Source organism: Balaenoptera physalus (assembly GCF_965194825.1).
Source record: "Balaenoptera physalus genome assembly, chromosome: 20".
NCBI lineage: Eukaryota > Metazoa > Chordata > Mammalia > Artiodactyla > Balaenopteridae > Balaenoptera > Balaenoptera physalus.
In genome coordinates this window covers 64,149,099-64,163,507 of record NC_138901.1, presented here as the reverse complement: position 1 = coordinate 64,163,507, position 14,409 = coordinate 64,149,099, and the positions used below count along the sequence as shown (strand labels likewise).

At 67.4% G+C, this 14,409-nt stretch overlaps 1 protein-coding gene across 3 annotated transcripts in view; it reads left to right on the top strand.

Moving 5' to 3' along the window:
- Positions 1 to 1,168: 1,168 nt before the first annotated feature.
- The window catches only part of LLGL1 (LLGL scribble cell polarity complex component 1), a 15,948-nt gene continuing 2,707 nt past the window's right edge, over positions 1,169 to 14,409 (top strand). For 2 of the 3 annotated variants that reach the window (XM_082443375.1, XM_082443373.1), the window contains exons 1-17: positions 1,169 to 1,349; positions 4,479 to 4,576; positions 6,399 to 6,480; positions 6,576 to 6,706; positions 7,763 to 7,921; positions 8,013 to 8,175; positions 8,263 to 8,398; positions 8,662 to 8,716; positions 8,835 to 8,989; positions 9,057 to 9,280; positions 9,450 to 9,517; positions 10,585 to 10,738; positions 10,812 to 10,916; positions 11,314 to 11,606; positions 11,767 to 11,914; positions 11,992 to 12,145; positions 13,970 to 14,265. In XM_082443375.1, the coding sequence (XP_082299501.1) occupies positions 1,269 to 1,349; positions 4,479 to 4,576; positions 6,399 to 6,480; positions 6,576 to 6,706; positions 7,763 to 7,921; positions 8,013 to 8,175; positions 8,263 to 8,398; positions 8,662 to 8,716; positions 8,835 to 8,989; positions 9,057 to 9,280; positions 9,450 to 9,517; positions 10,585 to 10,738; positions 10,812 to 10,916; positions 11,314 to 11,606; positions 11,767 to 11,914; positions 11,992 to 12,145; positions 13,970 to 14,265 (2,502 nt within the window). In that variant the 5' untranslated portion in view covers positions 1,169 to 1,268. The remainder of the gene's footprint in view (positions 1,350 to 4,478; positions 4,577 to 6,398; positions 6,481 to 6,575; positions 6,707 to 7,762; positions 7,922 to 8,012; positions 8,176 to 8,262; positions 8,399 to 8,661; positions 8,717 to 8,834; positions 8,990 to 9,056; positions 9,281 to 9,449; positions 9,518 to 10,584; positions 10,739 to 10,811; positions 10,917 to 11,313; positions 11,607 to 11,766; positions 11,915 to 11,991; positions 12,146 to 13,969; positions 14,266 to 14,409) is intronic. The other variant, XM_082443374.1, reaches the window with a different exon arrangement.

The following is a 14,409-nucleotide window of genomic DNA, read 5'->3' as shown; positions in this document are numbered from 1 at the left end:
TCCCTCACAGACCTGTTGAGAGCACTTAATCAGCTGAAACCAGGAAAGGGATGTGATTGGTGTCTGCCACACCTGTAGACACTCGTAAGCCTTATTCTTATCTTCCTTCCTCTCACCTCCCTGCCTCTCTGCTCGGCCCTCTTCCAGATCCAGCCCCAACCCCAGGTAAGGGCTGAGCAGGGCTGACTGGGGGCGGGGGTGTGGTCAGGCCTGTGGCTTGGCAACTGCCTGGGGTCACAAGTCAGGCGCCTCCCTTGACACAGCTGGTGGGGTCTGGGCCAGGCCTACCTGCCCCACCTAAGCTTCTGGGACCCTGAGCCCAGGGCAGCCTATTCTCAGTCTTGGAAGGAAAGGTTCAGCCTCCAGGCCACTGTCCAGATGAGAAAAGGAGGCCTGGGATGTGGGTGGGGACAGGCCATCGTCCCTCAGCGTGGAGGCGGTGCAGCTTTGTTTATACACCATTCCCTGCGTAGGGAGGCCCTCCCCCCACGTCGGAGAAGCCCGGATCCAATCTCGGGACCAAATGCCAGCTCCCCAGGAACGGCCTCTTCTCCCCACTGGGTCTCTGTCCCTCTCTTTAGCTGATGGCGCTCCTAAGAATCCCCCGTGCTGCCACCAGAGCTTTTTATGTCGGATCCTGAAGGATGTATAGGAGTTCCCCAGGGGGCTGTGGGCGGAGAAGGGCAATCCTGACTCACCGCCCAGCGGGACCAGAAGCGTGGCGTGGGCGGTGCTCTGGCGCGCTGGGGGATGGTCCAAGTGGTATCCCGTGAAACTGGTCAAACATAATACAACTCGTCAATCACCGGGCCAATGGCGCAGATGGGGAAACTGAGGCCGGGGACCAGGGAGTCGCCCCGGTCAGAATTCTCCTGGCTTTCGGGACGGGGCTGCCTCATTATCTGAGTGTGCGCGTCGCTCGCTCATTGCAGGAAGGGAAAAGCCTCCTCCGAAAGGGGGAACGCGCGTCTCCCCTCAAAAACTCGTCCCCAGTGGCCCACGCCGGCGCTCTGCTCGTGGACTACAAGTCCCGGCAGGCCCCGCGCCGCGGCGCACGCGCAGCGGGCGTACTCGCGGGCGCCCACTGAGCGGCGGCAGGGGCGGGGCGGGCGGCGCGCGGGCCTCCCATTGGCCAGGAGGCACGTCCGTTGGGCGGGCCCGCCCCGTGCAGGACCCGCCCCGCCGCGCCCGCGCCTGGCGCCCGCGCCTCAGGACCTGCGGGGCCGTGCGGCGCATCCTGCGGGCGGCGGCGGGCGGCCGGGCGCAAGATGATGAAGTTTCGGTTCCGCAGACAGGGCGCCGACCCGCAGCGCGAGAAGCTCAAGCAGGAGCTCTTCGCCTTCCACAAGGTGCGGCGGCGGGCCGGGGGCGGCTGGCCGGGGGCGGGGACCGGGCCGGAGCCACGTCGGGCCGGGGGAGGGGGCGCACGCTGGGCCCGGCCGCCCCGCTCTGCTCTGCCCGAGCCGCGCGCCAGCCTCGCTCCATCTCTGCCCTCCGCTCCCCTGCTCCTGTCTCCGCGCCTTGGACTCCGCCGGCCTCTCCCTGCGGGCCTCTCCGCCTCCGTGTGTCTCCGGGCGGCTCTCAACTCTCGCTCCGGCTCCGTCTGTCTCTTTATCTCTTTCTCGGGGACCCCTTGGCGCCCCTGCGCAGCCTTTGGGCCCGGTTTGTTTTGCTTTCGCACCCAGGCCGGTGGGGAGGGGTGCGGAGTGGAGGCAGATGTTGGGGGGTGGGGCTGGGAAATCCCTTCCCGGTTCCTCTCCTCCCTTCCCCCACCGCCCGGGGCTCCGGCTTGCGCTCTGCCCGGCACCGCCGGGGGCTCCAGCGGGGGATGCCTGGCCGTGTCAACTGCACTTGGAATCGCGGGGCCTCAGTTTCCCTTGCTATGGAATGGGGTCACTGTCCTCCTTGCTGTGGGCTCTGTCACAGGGGCAGCCGACCCACCCCCTCTCCTGGAGCCAAGGCGGAGGTGGGGGCGGAGGGCTGCTCCTTCCTTTCTTTCCTGGGTAGGGCCAGAGGGGCCACGGGAAAGGGGCTGCCTTCAGCCCCGCCTCCCCTGCGCTGGTGTGTGGTGGAGAGAGGCCCCAGCCTGCCCCTTGCTAACTCTCCCCAGGGGTGTCACTTCTGGCCTCAGTTTGACACCCAGGCCCTTTGATCGCAGGGCCCCTTGCTTCTCTTGGGGCTTAGAGTCGTTATGCCCACACACCGGTGAGAAAATTGAGGTTCAGGGCTGACCACGTGCCCAAAGTCAGAGTGAGCTGGGGCACTTGGTCTTTGGGTCCCCTTGTCAGTGGGATTTGACTTTAGCCTTGAGGGCCAGGGGCTTCGGGAGGGGTGCTGTGGTCCTGAGCTGGCTGCCAGGAGACTCTGGTCCAGGAGGAAGCTCTGGGGCGACCGGTCCCGCAGTGACTGAGGCCGGGTCGTCTCTCAGGGTAGGCGGGGTTTTCCAGGTGGCGTAGGGGCTGCCAGGACCCTCAGACTTGGTGGCCAAGGGGCCCAGAGGGGAGGCTGGTGCCCAGGGGCTCTGAGGTGTCCCCCTTCCTGTGCTGAGTGGCCGAGGGTGAGCCCCCTCGAGATGAGAGGACAGTGATGGTAAGGCAGGCGTCGCGCTCAGGTGTCACTTCCTCAGCCAGGGAGGGAGTCGGGGTGTGAAGTGGGGACCTGAGACAGGTGGAGAGGAGGCTTGCTCCCCCTGGCTGGCCCCTGGTGGCAGAAGCTGGTCTCCCTGCCAAGGAGGGTGAGGCCCCGTTCTGAGTGGGCAGCAGTGGTGGGAGGGGGCGGTCTTGGGCAGAGGGTCACTAGAGGGGCTGGTAGGTGATCACTAGAAAATAGGCCCAGATTCCCGAGTGGTGGGGCATGGGCAGGGGGTGGTGGTCCAGGGTGAGCCTGGACTTTGGACTCGGTCTCGGGTCCAAATCCCAGCCCTGCCCACAAGTTGCCTGTGGCATGTCCACTCTATGTCAGTTTAACGAATACCGCCTTGGGGGTGCTGATGTACTAGTTGGGGAGATAGTGAGAAGCCAAAAGGAGAGAGGGAAGTGTGCGGCCTGCGGTGGTTTGGATGGTGGTCAGTGCCGTGGGTGAGATCTGGCAGGTGAGGGTGTGGAGCGATGGCTGCTGGGCCAGCTCAGGGGGCCTCTGAGCAGTTGTCTCCTGAGCTGTGGGAAGAAGCCCACCTTGGAGAGTGCTGAATAAAGCACGTTCCAGGTAGATGGACCGTAGATGCAAAGGTCCTAGTAGATTGGAGGAGGGCGGAAGGCCATCAAGTGAGCCAGGGGCCGGTGGGAGGAGCCAGATGGAGGGGACTTGGCTTTGACTCGGAGTGAGCCGGGAGCCCCGGAGGGTCCTGAGCAGTGGAGTGGGCCGCCAGACTCGGTCAGGTCCAGCGTGGGCACGGCGGTGCAGGTGCTCCCCACCCCACCCCGGTCAAGTGGGCCACGCTGTCCTCAGGTGGGCTCACCGGTGCCCAGATGGGAAGCCGAGGCTTGGCCAGTGCTGTGACTTGCCCAAGGCCAAGCCAGCTGCTCAGAGGGCTCAGTCCCTGCCCGGATGGGATGAGGCTGGAGGCAGGCTGGGGCCACGGGCCTGGGGACCAGGGTTCCTTATAAAACTTGTGTCTTGCTGACGCAGTGGTCGGGGTACCGGCACCCACATGGGGTGTCCCACCTTGGTGTTGAGGGCAGGGGGCTGGGGGCCCAGGGGTGCAAGCTTCCCAGGGAGGGCCCCCAGCCAGGCTTCGGGGTTGACTAGGGGCTCCTTGGGTAGGTGGAGGGGGGGCGGGGAGCCAGGGCTGGTCTGCACTGGGACTGGCCCTGCCGGGAGCTGGGGACCTGGTGGGAGCCGTTGCGTGGACACCCCCAGTGCACAAGCCGCCTGCCCACCATCCCAACCAGGGATGGGAAGGGAATCACGTCTCCCAGTTTCCAGGTGGGAACCCAAGTCTGGCAGGTGCGTGACACCTTCAGGGCCTGGGCAGGAAGCTCCATCTCTCTGGGCCCCAGTCTCCCTGTCTCTGGGGCTGGGGGTGGGGAGCAGCCCCGGGTCGGGGCGGCGCTCGAGAGCCTCTGCCTAGCTGGCCTTGGGTACTGGCCTCTGACCACCCCCCAGAGCCTGTGTTGGGGGTTGCCTGGGACTGCACCCCACTTCAGTCTGCCTGGAGGAGTGGGGTGTGGAGTCCTGCTCCGTGGGGCAGCCAGGGTTCACTTCTGCGCCTGCGCCTCCTCTCGAGCCCCGTTCTGTTTGTTTTCAGAGCCCTGCGCACGGTGGGGTGGACCCGGGTGTAGAGAGGGACGGGGCCTCGACCAGGGAGGCCTCTGTGGCGGGGCCAGGGGCTCAGGCCCTTCCTCACTGGAGGTGTGATTACCCGTTTCGCAGCTGAGGGCACTGAGGCCCGGAGCACGGGTGTGAAGCAGTGGCAGAGCCTGGAGGCTGCCCTGGGGTGGGTGGGCTGTGCCTGTGCCAATGCCCTCACCTCCCTGCAGACCGTGGAGCATGGCTTCCCCAACCAGCCCAGCGCCCTGGCCTTCGACCCTGAGCTTCGCATCATGGCCATCGGCACCCGGTCTGGGGCTGTCAAGATGTATCCTTTGCGGGCCGCGGCCTTCGGGGCCCGTCAGAATGTCCTGGTTGCAGGTCCCCGTGTGCCGGGCCCCTGGGGCAGGGCCCCGGCTGCCCCGCGCTGCCTTTCAGCCAGCCAGTTACCTGGCGGTTACCATCCCGGCAACTGTGACCAGGGAGGTGGGCCGGGGCTGGTTGCACACGGTCCCCAGCAAGAGTGGTGGGCGGGCCAGGGTCACGGCGGGCCTTGCGCTGGTGCCCGGGCACACACACGTGTGCCAGTGTGAAGACACGTGTGTCCAGCCAAGGCGCTGGGGGCAGTACCAGGCTCGGCGTGGTGGGCGCAGCGCGGCCCGCACCTGGGTGCTGGCGCTACACAATGGGCCTGTGAGCCGCACAAAGGGGCATTTTCCTGCGAGTGCAGGGTGGGTGCGGGGGGACGCTGGCAGCTGCACGCCTACTTCCTGCCGTGGAGGATCCCAGCCCCGCTGCACGGGGTGAGCCCCTCAGGTGGGGCCCCAGGGGCAGGGTCTGGCCGGCCACTGCATGGTGGCACGGGGTCTCCCCACCCAGGGGCTGCGGGCACTGGCCAGGAAGTTGTGAGTTTGCCGACTCCAGGGAGAGCGGCTGGACCTGGGTGCCCCCACCTCCTGTGGGCCCCTGAGGCATCGGTGGGCACGCAGGGGACGGTGCCCTGGCCGCCGGCCCAGGGGTCCCACTTCCTGGCCCGCTGCTTCTGCGTCTTACGGTGCTGTCCTGCCCCGCTTGTGCCATGGGCCCGGAGCCCCTTCCTCTGTGTCCCGGGGGAGCCTCTGCTGGTGGCATGGCCTTTCTTGTGCGCTGGCCCCTCGTGCTCACCACAAAGGACGGGCCGGCAGACGGCCTCAGAGGGGGACGAGGCCCCCCCAGCCCCCCCAGACCATTCCGGCCCGAGTCCTGGGCTGGGAAACTGAGGCTGGCCACAGGGTCCGCAGCGCCCCCCCCCCCCCCCCCGCCCCGGGTCTGGCCCCGTCTCCTTGGCGACCCTGGTTCCCTCCCAGTGCTCCTGCCCTGTTTTTTGTCCCCTTGTCTGTGTCCTCCCGGCTCCTGCAGGGAATCCCAACTCCAGCTCCAGGCAACGGCTCCTGCCTTGTTTCCAGGCAACGTCCCTGACCCCTGCCCGGTCCTCCCTCCTGGGGCCCCTCGGCCTGCCCGTCCACTGTGAAGCCTGGGGTTGCTGGGACTCTGGCGCTCACACTGGGCGCTTGAAGCAGGTTACCCAAGCTCTCCAAGCCTCTGTGGCCTCTCCCCTTGCAGTGGGGGCTGCCTGCCCCAGAAGGAGGTGGGGTTCCTGGCCTGCAGCTGGTGTCGGCCTGTGGCTGAGCCTCCCGGGCCTGGCTTGGCATCTCCCCCTGTGTGATGCTGACGTGTGGGGCCGACTCCTGTGCACGCAGCCCGGAGAGGCTGACGCAGAGCCGTGAGCCGGGCCCAGGCCGTGTGTGCGGGCGGTGCGTTTATTCTCACGTGCCCTGCGTCAGCCCCACGAGGTTGGAGTGCAAGTCGAGGTTGGAGTGCAAGTCGCCAGCCCCTTCTACAGATGAGGAAGTGAAGGTCGTGCAGCAGCGCCGACTTGCGGGCCGAGCGAGCCTGCGTGTCGAGTGGCGGTGCAAGATGGTGCTCCCTGCGGCGAGGCGCCCCCGTGGACTGGGGAGGAGCCACCGTGGACTGGGGAGGCGCCCCCGTGGACTGGGGAGGCCCCTGGATAGGCAGGCCCATTGGATAGGGCCGGTCAGAGTGGTCCTGGGAGGAGGAGGTGTGGTTTCCCGGCCTGTGCCTGCTTTCCGCCCTTGACCCGTCACCCTCAGCTACGGTGCCCCCGGCGTGGAGTTCACGGGCCTGCATCAAGACGCGGCCACCGTCACCCAGATGCACTTCCTGCCCGGCCAGGTGAGCCTCGGCCCCGCCACTGGCTCCCGTGAACCCCATTTCCGCCCAGCCCCCTGCCCCAGCCCGGCTCAGTCTCGATCTCACTCACCTGCCAGGGCCGCCTCCTGACCCTGCTGGACGACAGCAGCCTTCATCTCTGGGAGGTCGTCCACCGCAACGGCTGCGCCCACCTGGAGGAAGCCCTCCACCACCAGCCACCCAGTCGCCCGGGCTTTGATGGGGCCAGGTACTGGGGGACTCGGCCAGGGGCGGCCGCCGGATGTGGGGCAAGCCTGTGGAGGGCAGGGGGGCGGGAAGCTGCCCCGGGGCTGGGGTTCAGGGGGCACGTCTGGTGGTCTGGCAGGGCGTCAGGTGGGGGTCCCGGCAGAGTCTGAGGTGAGCAGGGACGGTCTGTGCTCCAGGACCACTGGGGCCCCAGGAGACATGGGACGGGAGAGTGTGTCCAGAGCCCGGTGAGAGGCACTTTCTCCCCTGCGGTGAGGGGCGTCTGGGGCAGGAACTGACATCAGCACGGGTCCCCTGGGCCCTCGACTGGGGGCGGGGCGACGGGCCACAGTGTGCCTGGGTGAAAGGGCGGGTCGGGGCAAGGAGGGTCCCGCTGGGCTGTGAGGTGCTGGCAGGGTGCCCCAGGGGGGAGACAGCATGGGCTTGGACCCCTGGGGAGAGAGTACGGGGCCTCTTGGTTCCCGGCCTGGCGGCCCTTGTTGAAACGTCCAGCGCGGGTGAGTCTTCCAGGTTGCAGGCTGCCTGTGCAGCTCTGCGGGAGGCTTGTCCTGCTTGGGCTCGAACTGGGGCTAGGTGACCCCCCCCCCAACCCCCGTGTCCAGCCCTAACCCAGGATGGATTCCCGGGGTCTCCCAGCCTCTGCAGGGGAGCGATCCAGGGCCCTTCTGCAAGTCAGGGAGGCATCCATGGACTGGGGGCGGGGCTTTCTGAGTGGGGCTCAGGGGGCTGTGCGTCCTGAAGGTTCTGGTCCTGGCCCAGGCGGGGCCTGGTTCCTGCCTTCCCCTCTTGGTAGGTGGGAGGAGCTCAGGGGCCCTTCTCCAAGACCTGGGGACCTATTTTTATCCCTCTCCCCGCTGACGTTCTGATGAATAACCGAGCGAGCTAATCACGATGTCCGCGGCCACCGATGTCTGCAGCCACCGCCGTGGCCTTTCTGGGGCTGCCGCGAGTACAGAGGGGCTGTGGCGAGCTGACGGTAGCGGCTCAGCCCCCTCCACGCCCTCCTCAGCAGGCGGATGGGCTCCCACCCTCACCCCCCTCCCCTTGGCCCCCACAGTGGCCTGCCCATCCTCGCCCGCATCACCGTGGTCCTGCTGGTGGCTGCCGGTGACCTGGCAGCCCTGGGCACTGAGGGCGGAAGCGTCTTCTTCCTGGATGTTCCCACCCTGACGCTGCTCGAGGGGCAGACCCTTGGCCTGGACGAGGTTCTGCGAAGGTGAGAGGCCACCCGGCTTCCCTGCACCCCGTCCGCCGGGCGTGCTGCTGCCGGCTCACCCCCCACGCACCCCTCCCCTCCGCCCTCGCAGCGTGCCTGACGACTACCGGTGCGGGAAGGCCCTGGGCCCCGTGGAGTCACTCCAGGGACACCTGCGGGACCCCACCAAGATCCTCATCGGCTACAGCCGAGGCCTGCTGGTCATCTGGAACCGGGCAGCGCGGTGTGCTGACCGCATCTTCCTGGGGAACCAGGTGTGTGGTGGAGTGGGGAGGCCAGCGGCTGCGCCGGGGCCTCCGCTCACGGCCGCCACGCTCACGCCCGTCCACCCCGCCCCGCAGCAGCTGGAGAGCGTGTGCTGGGAGCGCAGCGGCCGCACGCTGGTCAGCTCGCACAGCGACGGCAGCTACGCCGTCTGGGCCGCGGACGCCGGCGACTCCCCGACGACACAGCCCACCGTGGCCACCATGCCCTACGGTGAGTGCCGGGGAGGCCTGTGCGAGGTCGGCAGTGACCCCGAGCTCAGACTGGCCTTGGTGGGGGGCTTTGGGAGGACTGGTAGAAGGCGGCGGGGCTGAGCCCAGCCACAAAGCTGAGATCCCCCCCGGGGCTGTCGGGCAGCGTGCCTTCCCGTGCCTTCCCCTCGGGAGGTGGGAGTGACGGAGGCAGGAGGGGAACGGAGAAGCGGCGAGAAATGCAGCCTGGGGCTCTATGAGCCTGATGCTCTCCTACCTCTCCAGGCCCCTTCCCTTGCAAAGCCATCAGCAAGATCCTGTGGCGAAACTGTGCGTCTGGGTAGGTGGGGCGCCGGGGCCGCGCCTGGCTGCGGGAGCGCAGGGCGGGGGTGGGGGAGGCTCTCCCCGTCCCCACGGGGCCCCTCCGGCGGCTCACGTGGCTCCCCTGCCCCGAGCAGCGAGCACTTCGTCGTCTTCAGCGGCGGCATGCCCCGCGCCAGCTATGGCGACCGCCACTGCGTGAGCGTGCTCCAGGCCGAGACCCTGGTGACGCTGGACTTCACCTCCCGCGTCATCGACTTCTTCACGGTGCACAGCACGCGGCCCGAGGACGGTGCGTACCTGCCCTCCCACCCCGTGCCCGTGTGTCTGCGGCCATGCTCACCCACCCCATCCTGCAGAGTTCGACGAGCCCCAGGCCCTGGCCGTGCTGCTTGAAGAGGAGCTGGTGGTGCTGGACCTACAGACGCCCGGCTGGCCGGCTGTGCCCGCCCCGTACCTGGCCCCGCTGCACTCGTCTGCCATCACCTGCTCGGCCCACGTCGCCAACGTCCCCGCCAAGCTGTGGGCCCGCATCGTTAGCGCTGGCGAGCAGCAGAACCCCCAGCCGGCCTCCGGTGCCTCGGTGCGTGCCCGGGGGAAGGGTGCTGCCTGGGCACGCGCCTGAGATGGGGATGTGGCAGGTGTATGTGGGGAACTTGGAGGGACTCTGTGCCCTGGATGCCACTCCTGGGGTGAGAGGAGGAAGACGCTTGTCCTGACCTTCCGTTTCCGTCTCTGTCTCCGTCTCTCAGAGCTGGCCTATCACCGGGGGCCGGAACCTGGCTCCGGACCCATCCCAGCGAGGGCTGCTGCTGACCGGGTAGGTGAACGCGTGTCCCCGGCTCAGCCCAGTTGTGACGGGTGGTATGAGTGTGTATGTGTGTGTGTGTGGGCGAGCAGGGCCTGGCGCAGCCCATGCGGGTGCGGGAGGGCCCGTCCTGGGTCTGGCGGGAGCTGACCTGCTCGCTGACTCAGGCCTGGCCCCTGGTGGGACCAGGTCATCCCCATTCCCGCAGGGTGCACTGGGGTGAAGCCTCCCCAGACTCTGGTTTAAGGCTCAGCCCTACTTGTAGCCCGAAACTGGGCCCCACCCACTCAGCCTGCCCTGGGACTGGAAAATCTGGGCTGGCCCATGCCAAGCTGCACAGGGCAGGTGCCCGAGAGCCCGGCCTGGGCCTGGCGGGCGCTGACGTGCCCGGTGACTCGGGCCCCGACTTTCTGCCCAGCCCCTGCCTTGCGCCTGTGCTGGGACCCTTGGGCCTCTGACTCCAGCGCCCCCTCCCCAGTGAGAACTCCTCACCATGGCTTTCAGGGCCTCTGGAGCCGTCCCAACCGGTCCCATGGCCTCACTCACCTTCTCACGCCCTGGCTCTGGGCTCCCCCCACCGCCCAGGCGCCTGTGACCTGGACTCTGCAGCTGTGTCCTGAGGCTGCACCCCAGTTTGGTCTGCTCCTCTCCTCTTTCCCTCTCCGCCTCCTCCCAGCCTCCCCAGGCTTCCTGCTCCTGCCCCTGCCCCAGCCGATCCCTCCGCTCTGTGACTGCATCTCTGGTCACCTTTTCTGGAGGCTCGCCTGGGGGCAGAACCCCCGTAGTCCTCTGTTCCCTGTGTCACGCACCCCTCACCTCCTGTTCATTGTTTCTGGTGATTATTTCCGCACCTTCTCACCCTCTTTGCAGGGAAGGGCCCAGCACCTACTGTGTGTGGCCTGGTGTACAGGAGGGGCTCAGTATGTGTCCTGTACGGTTGGTAACTTCCTGTTTGCTGTATGCAGTAGGAATCCAGTCAGTGTTTGGCTTAGGCGCTTAGTGCCCAGTGCGTGGTCGCTGGATGACTGGAGGGGGCGGGGGGCTGGAGGACCTGGGACCTGACCTCACCTTCCCTGTAGGCACGAGGATGGCACCGTGCGGTTCTGGGACGCCTCCGGCGTGGCCCTGCGCCCACTCTACAAGCTGAGCACCGCCGGCCTCTTTCAGACAGACTGCGAGCACGCCGACAGCCTGGCCCAGGCCGCCGAGGACGACTGGCCACCCTTCCGCAAGGTGGGCCCCTCCCCTGGCCCCGGGGAGCCTGGTCCGGGCTCCGCCCTGTGTCACCAGCCCTTCCGCCCTGCAGGTGGGCTGCTTCGACCCCTACAGCGACGACCCACGGCTTGGCGTGCAGAAGGTGGCGCTCTGCAAGTACACCGCCCAGATGGTGGTGGCCGGCACCGCGGGCCAGGTAGGGCCAAGGCGTCCCCAGGGCTGCGGGTCTTGGGGGGCTTTCTGGAGGGTCTGGTGGGGTGGTAGAGGGACCGGAGCAGCAAAAGCCCAGAGGTGGGAACGGGGCTCCAGGTGGGACCAGCCAGGGCTGTGGGGACCCACAGAGCCTTGGGGCCGGGGTGGGAGCACAGGTGTTAGATGAGCCCCAGGAGGGCAGGGCTGGCAGGTCCTGGTCGCCACCGTGTTGCTCAGTGAGGGCCCTGGTGTACAGTGGGCGTCCAGTAAGTGTTTATTCAGAGGGTGCACTGGAGACAATCCTGGGACCACCCTGGCAGAGGCATCGGAGGCTCGGGCGGGGCACAGGTGGCCCCCTCTTTGTACCGACAGCCCCCTGCGCCCCCCCCCCCGCCCCTCAGGTGCTGGTGCTAGAGTTAAGTGATGAGCCGTCGGAGCAGGCGGTAGGCGTGGCCAGCGTGGACCTCCTCCAGGACCGTGAGGGCTTCACGTGGAAGGGCCACGAGCGGCTGAGCCCACGCACAGGGCCGCTGCCCTGGCCGGCCGGCTTCCAGCCCCGCGCACTGGTCCAGTGCCTGCCGCCGGCTGCCGTCACTGCCGTCACGCTCCATGCCGAGTGGGGCCTCGTGGCCTTCGGCACCAGCCACGGCTTTGGCCTCTTCGACTACCTGCGCAGGAGCCCCGTGCTGGCCAGGTGCGTGTGAGCCCCTCCCGAGGTTTGCGGAGGCGCAGGTGGGGGGTGCTTTCGAGCCTTGCGGGAAGCGCTGCTGGTGGAAGTTAGGCCCCCCGGCGGCTGGGCTCGAGGGCGGGCTTGGGACTTGGGCTTCCCTGATGCCCGGCACCTGCGCCCCCAGGTGCACCCTGCACCCCAACGACTCCCTGGCCATGGAGGGGCCGCTGTCCCGTGTGAAGTCGCTCAAGAAGTCGCTGCGCCAGTCCTTCCGGCGCATCCGCAAAAGCCGCGTCTCGGGCAAGAAGCGCTTGACTGCCGCCGGCAGCAAGGTGGGCCGGGTGGCCGGGTGGCTGGGCGGGGTGGCAGGGGCGGGAAGACCGGGCTCCCGAGCCTCGTGCCCCTCCAGTTGCAGGAGGCCAACGCGCAGCTGGCGGAGCAGGCCGGCCCCCACGACGTGGAGGTGACGCCCGTGCAGCGCCGCATTGAGCCCCGCTCGGCCGACGACTCCCTCTCGGGCGTCGTGCGCTGCCTCTACTTCGCCGACACCTTCCTTCGCGACGGTGAGGCCGGGAGGGGTGTGCTGGGGAGGTGGCCCTAGGTGGCGTGGCCTGGGTTCTGGTCAGCCGCCCGGGAAATGGGCGTGGAGCGGCGCCTCCTGGAAGGTTGGAAAGTGTTGCCTGCTGAGTGCCGGGCTGCGCTGGCGACAGGGTGCCCCGGCCCACAGCCACCCCCGGGACAGCCCGACGGTGGGGTTGGTGAGCGGAGACCCGATCGGGACGGGAGCCCGGGGCCTGGGGGGGAGTGCGGGCTGCAGCACCGAGGCTGAGGTGGGCGTGTATCAGGAGACCCCGGGCAGCATGGCTGGAGTGGAGGACAGGCCCGGGAGGTGTGGGTGCCGGCCGCCTAGCCGAGGAGCTGGCTTTATAGTAAGGTATTTTTTTTTTTTTAATATAAATTTATTTATTTATTTTCGGCTGCATTGGGTCTTCGTTGCTGCGCGTGGGCTTTCTCTAGTTGCGGTGAGCGGGGGCTACTCTTCGTTGCAGTGTGCGGGCTTCTCATTGTGGTGGCTTCTCGTTGTGGAGCACGGGCTCTAGGCGCGCGGGCTTCATTAGTTGTGGCACGTGGGCTCAGTAGTTGTGGCTCATGGGCTCTAGAGCGCAGGCTCAGTAGTTGTGGCGCACAGGCTTCACTAGTTGTGGCACGTGGGCTCAGTAGTTGTGGCTCATGGGCTCTAGAGCGCAGGCTCAGTAGTTGTGGCGCACGGCCTTAGTTGCTCCGCGGCATGTGGGATCTTCCCGGACCAGGGCTTGAACCCGTGTCCCCTGTGTTGGCAGGCGGATTCTTAACCATTGCGCCACCAGGGAAGCCCGAGGAGCTGGCTTTGACCCCGAGTGGTTGGAGCCCCTGAGGGTCCTGCAGAGGGCAGTGATGCGGTCGGGTTTATGGACGGAGTTGCTGATTGGTTTAACTTGATGATGGGGCACATCCCGTTCAACCCCACACCCGCTGCCCGCCCCTGCTCTCCGTCGTGTCTCGTGGGGGATTTTAAGTGAAAGCCCCTGTGTGAGCAGCTCAGTGTGCGTCTGGTGGACGTAACCTACAGCCAGGGTGCCCGAGTCGCACGCTGTAGCATGGACGCTGATGCTGGAGTTCTCCTGTCACAGTCGGCCCACAGGCGACTCTGTTCATCTCAGGAACGCCTTTTTGGGGTTGGGTCAGCGTCCAGCTAGTCTGCACATGGCGCTATCATTGATGCATCTTTCCATCTCCGTCTGGGAGGGGAGCCCCCACTTCTGGTGGTGTTTGTGGAACTTCCCACTGTCTGGATGCGGCAGCCCGGGGTTTTGGTTGGCCTGCTTCCAGTGTCCCCCTCAGAAGCCGGCTGGGCTGTGGCAAGCATGGCTTTGATTGCTCGCTCATGTTTTGCTCAGGTGTTCCCACCCCCCATGGTTGCTGCTCAGGTCACCAGTTCATCAAGGGTGCACCGTGGTGACTGCCCGGTCCATCCACGCCTGTGCGTGTGCGTTTTTAGCTGATTTTCCACTCCTTCCTGAGGGGGGTCAGCTTGCACAGGATGGCAGGCTGGGTGTCTGCGGCAGGACCAGTGATGGACGTAGGGGAGTTGGGGCTCCGCGACGGGGCCGCATCCCCGGGATGCTGGGGGTGGGGGGGTCTGAGAGGTCAGGGTCCAGTTTGACATCCCCACGGAGGTGCCCTAGAGGTCACTCCTGTGCCTGCAGGAGGACTGGCCGAGGTCACCAGGGAGGTGTGGGCTGGAGAGAACCAGTCCAGTATCCCAGGGCATCGGGAGGGGCGGGGAGGGGCGGGGAGGGGAGGGGAGGGGAGGCACGTGCCTGCCTCACCAGCCCATCACCCCCCAGCGGCCCACCATGGCCCCACCATGTGGGCGGGCACCAACTCGGGCTCCGTGTTTGCCTACGCGCTGGAGGTGCCGGCGGCAGCAGCGAACAGCGACAGGCGGCCCGAGCGGGCAGTGGAGGCCGTGCTGGGCAAGGAGGTACAGCTGATGCACCGCGCGCCCGTGGTGGCCGTGGCCGTGCTGGATGGACGCGGCCGCCCGCTGCCGGAGCCCTACGAGGCCTCAAGGGACCTGGCACAGGCGCCCGACATGCAGGGCGGCCACGCTGTGCTCATCGCATCTGAGGAGCAGTTCAAGGTGAGCTGGCACAGAGACCCCTGGGGCTTCCGCCTCCTGGACACCGCCAGACCCTCGACGACGCTTGCCCACCTACGCCCGCTTGCTGAGACCTCCCGAGAGCCCCCAGCTGGCAGAGACGCCCTGGGGAACCCCGGGGGCCCC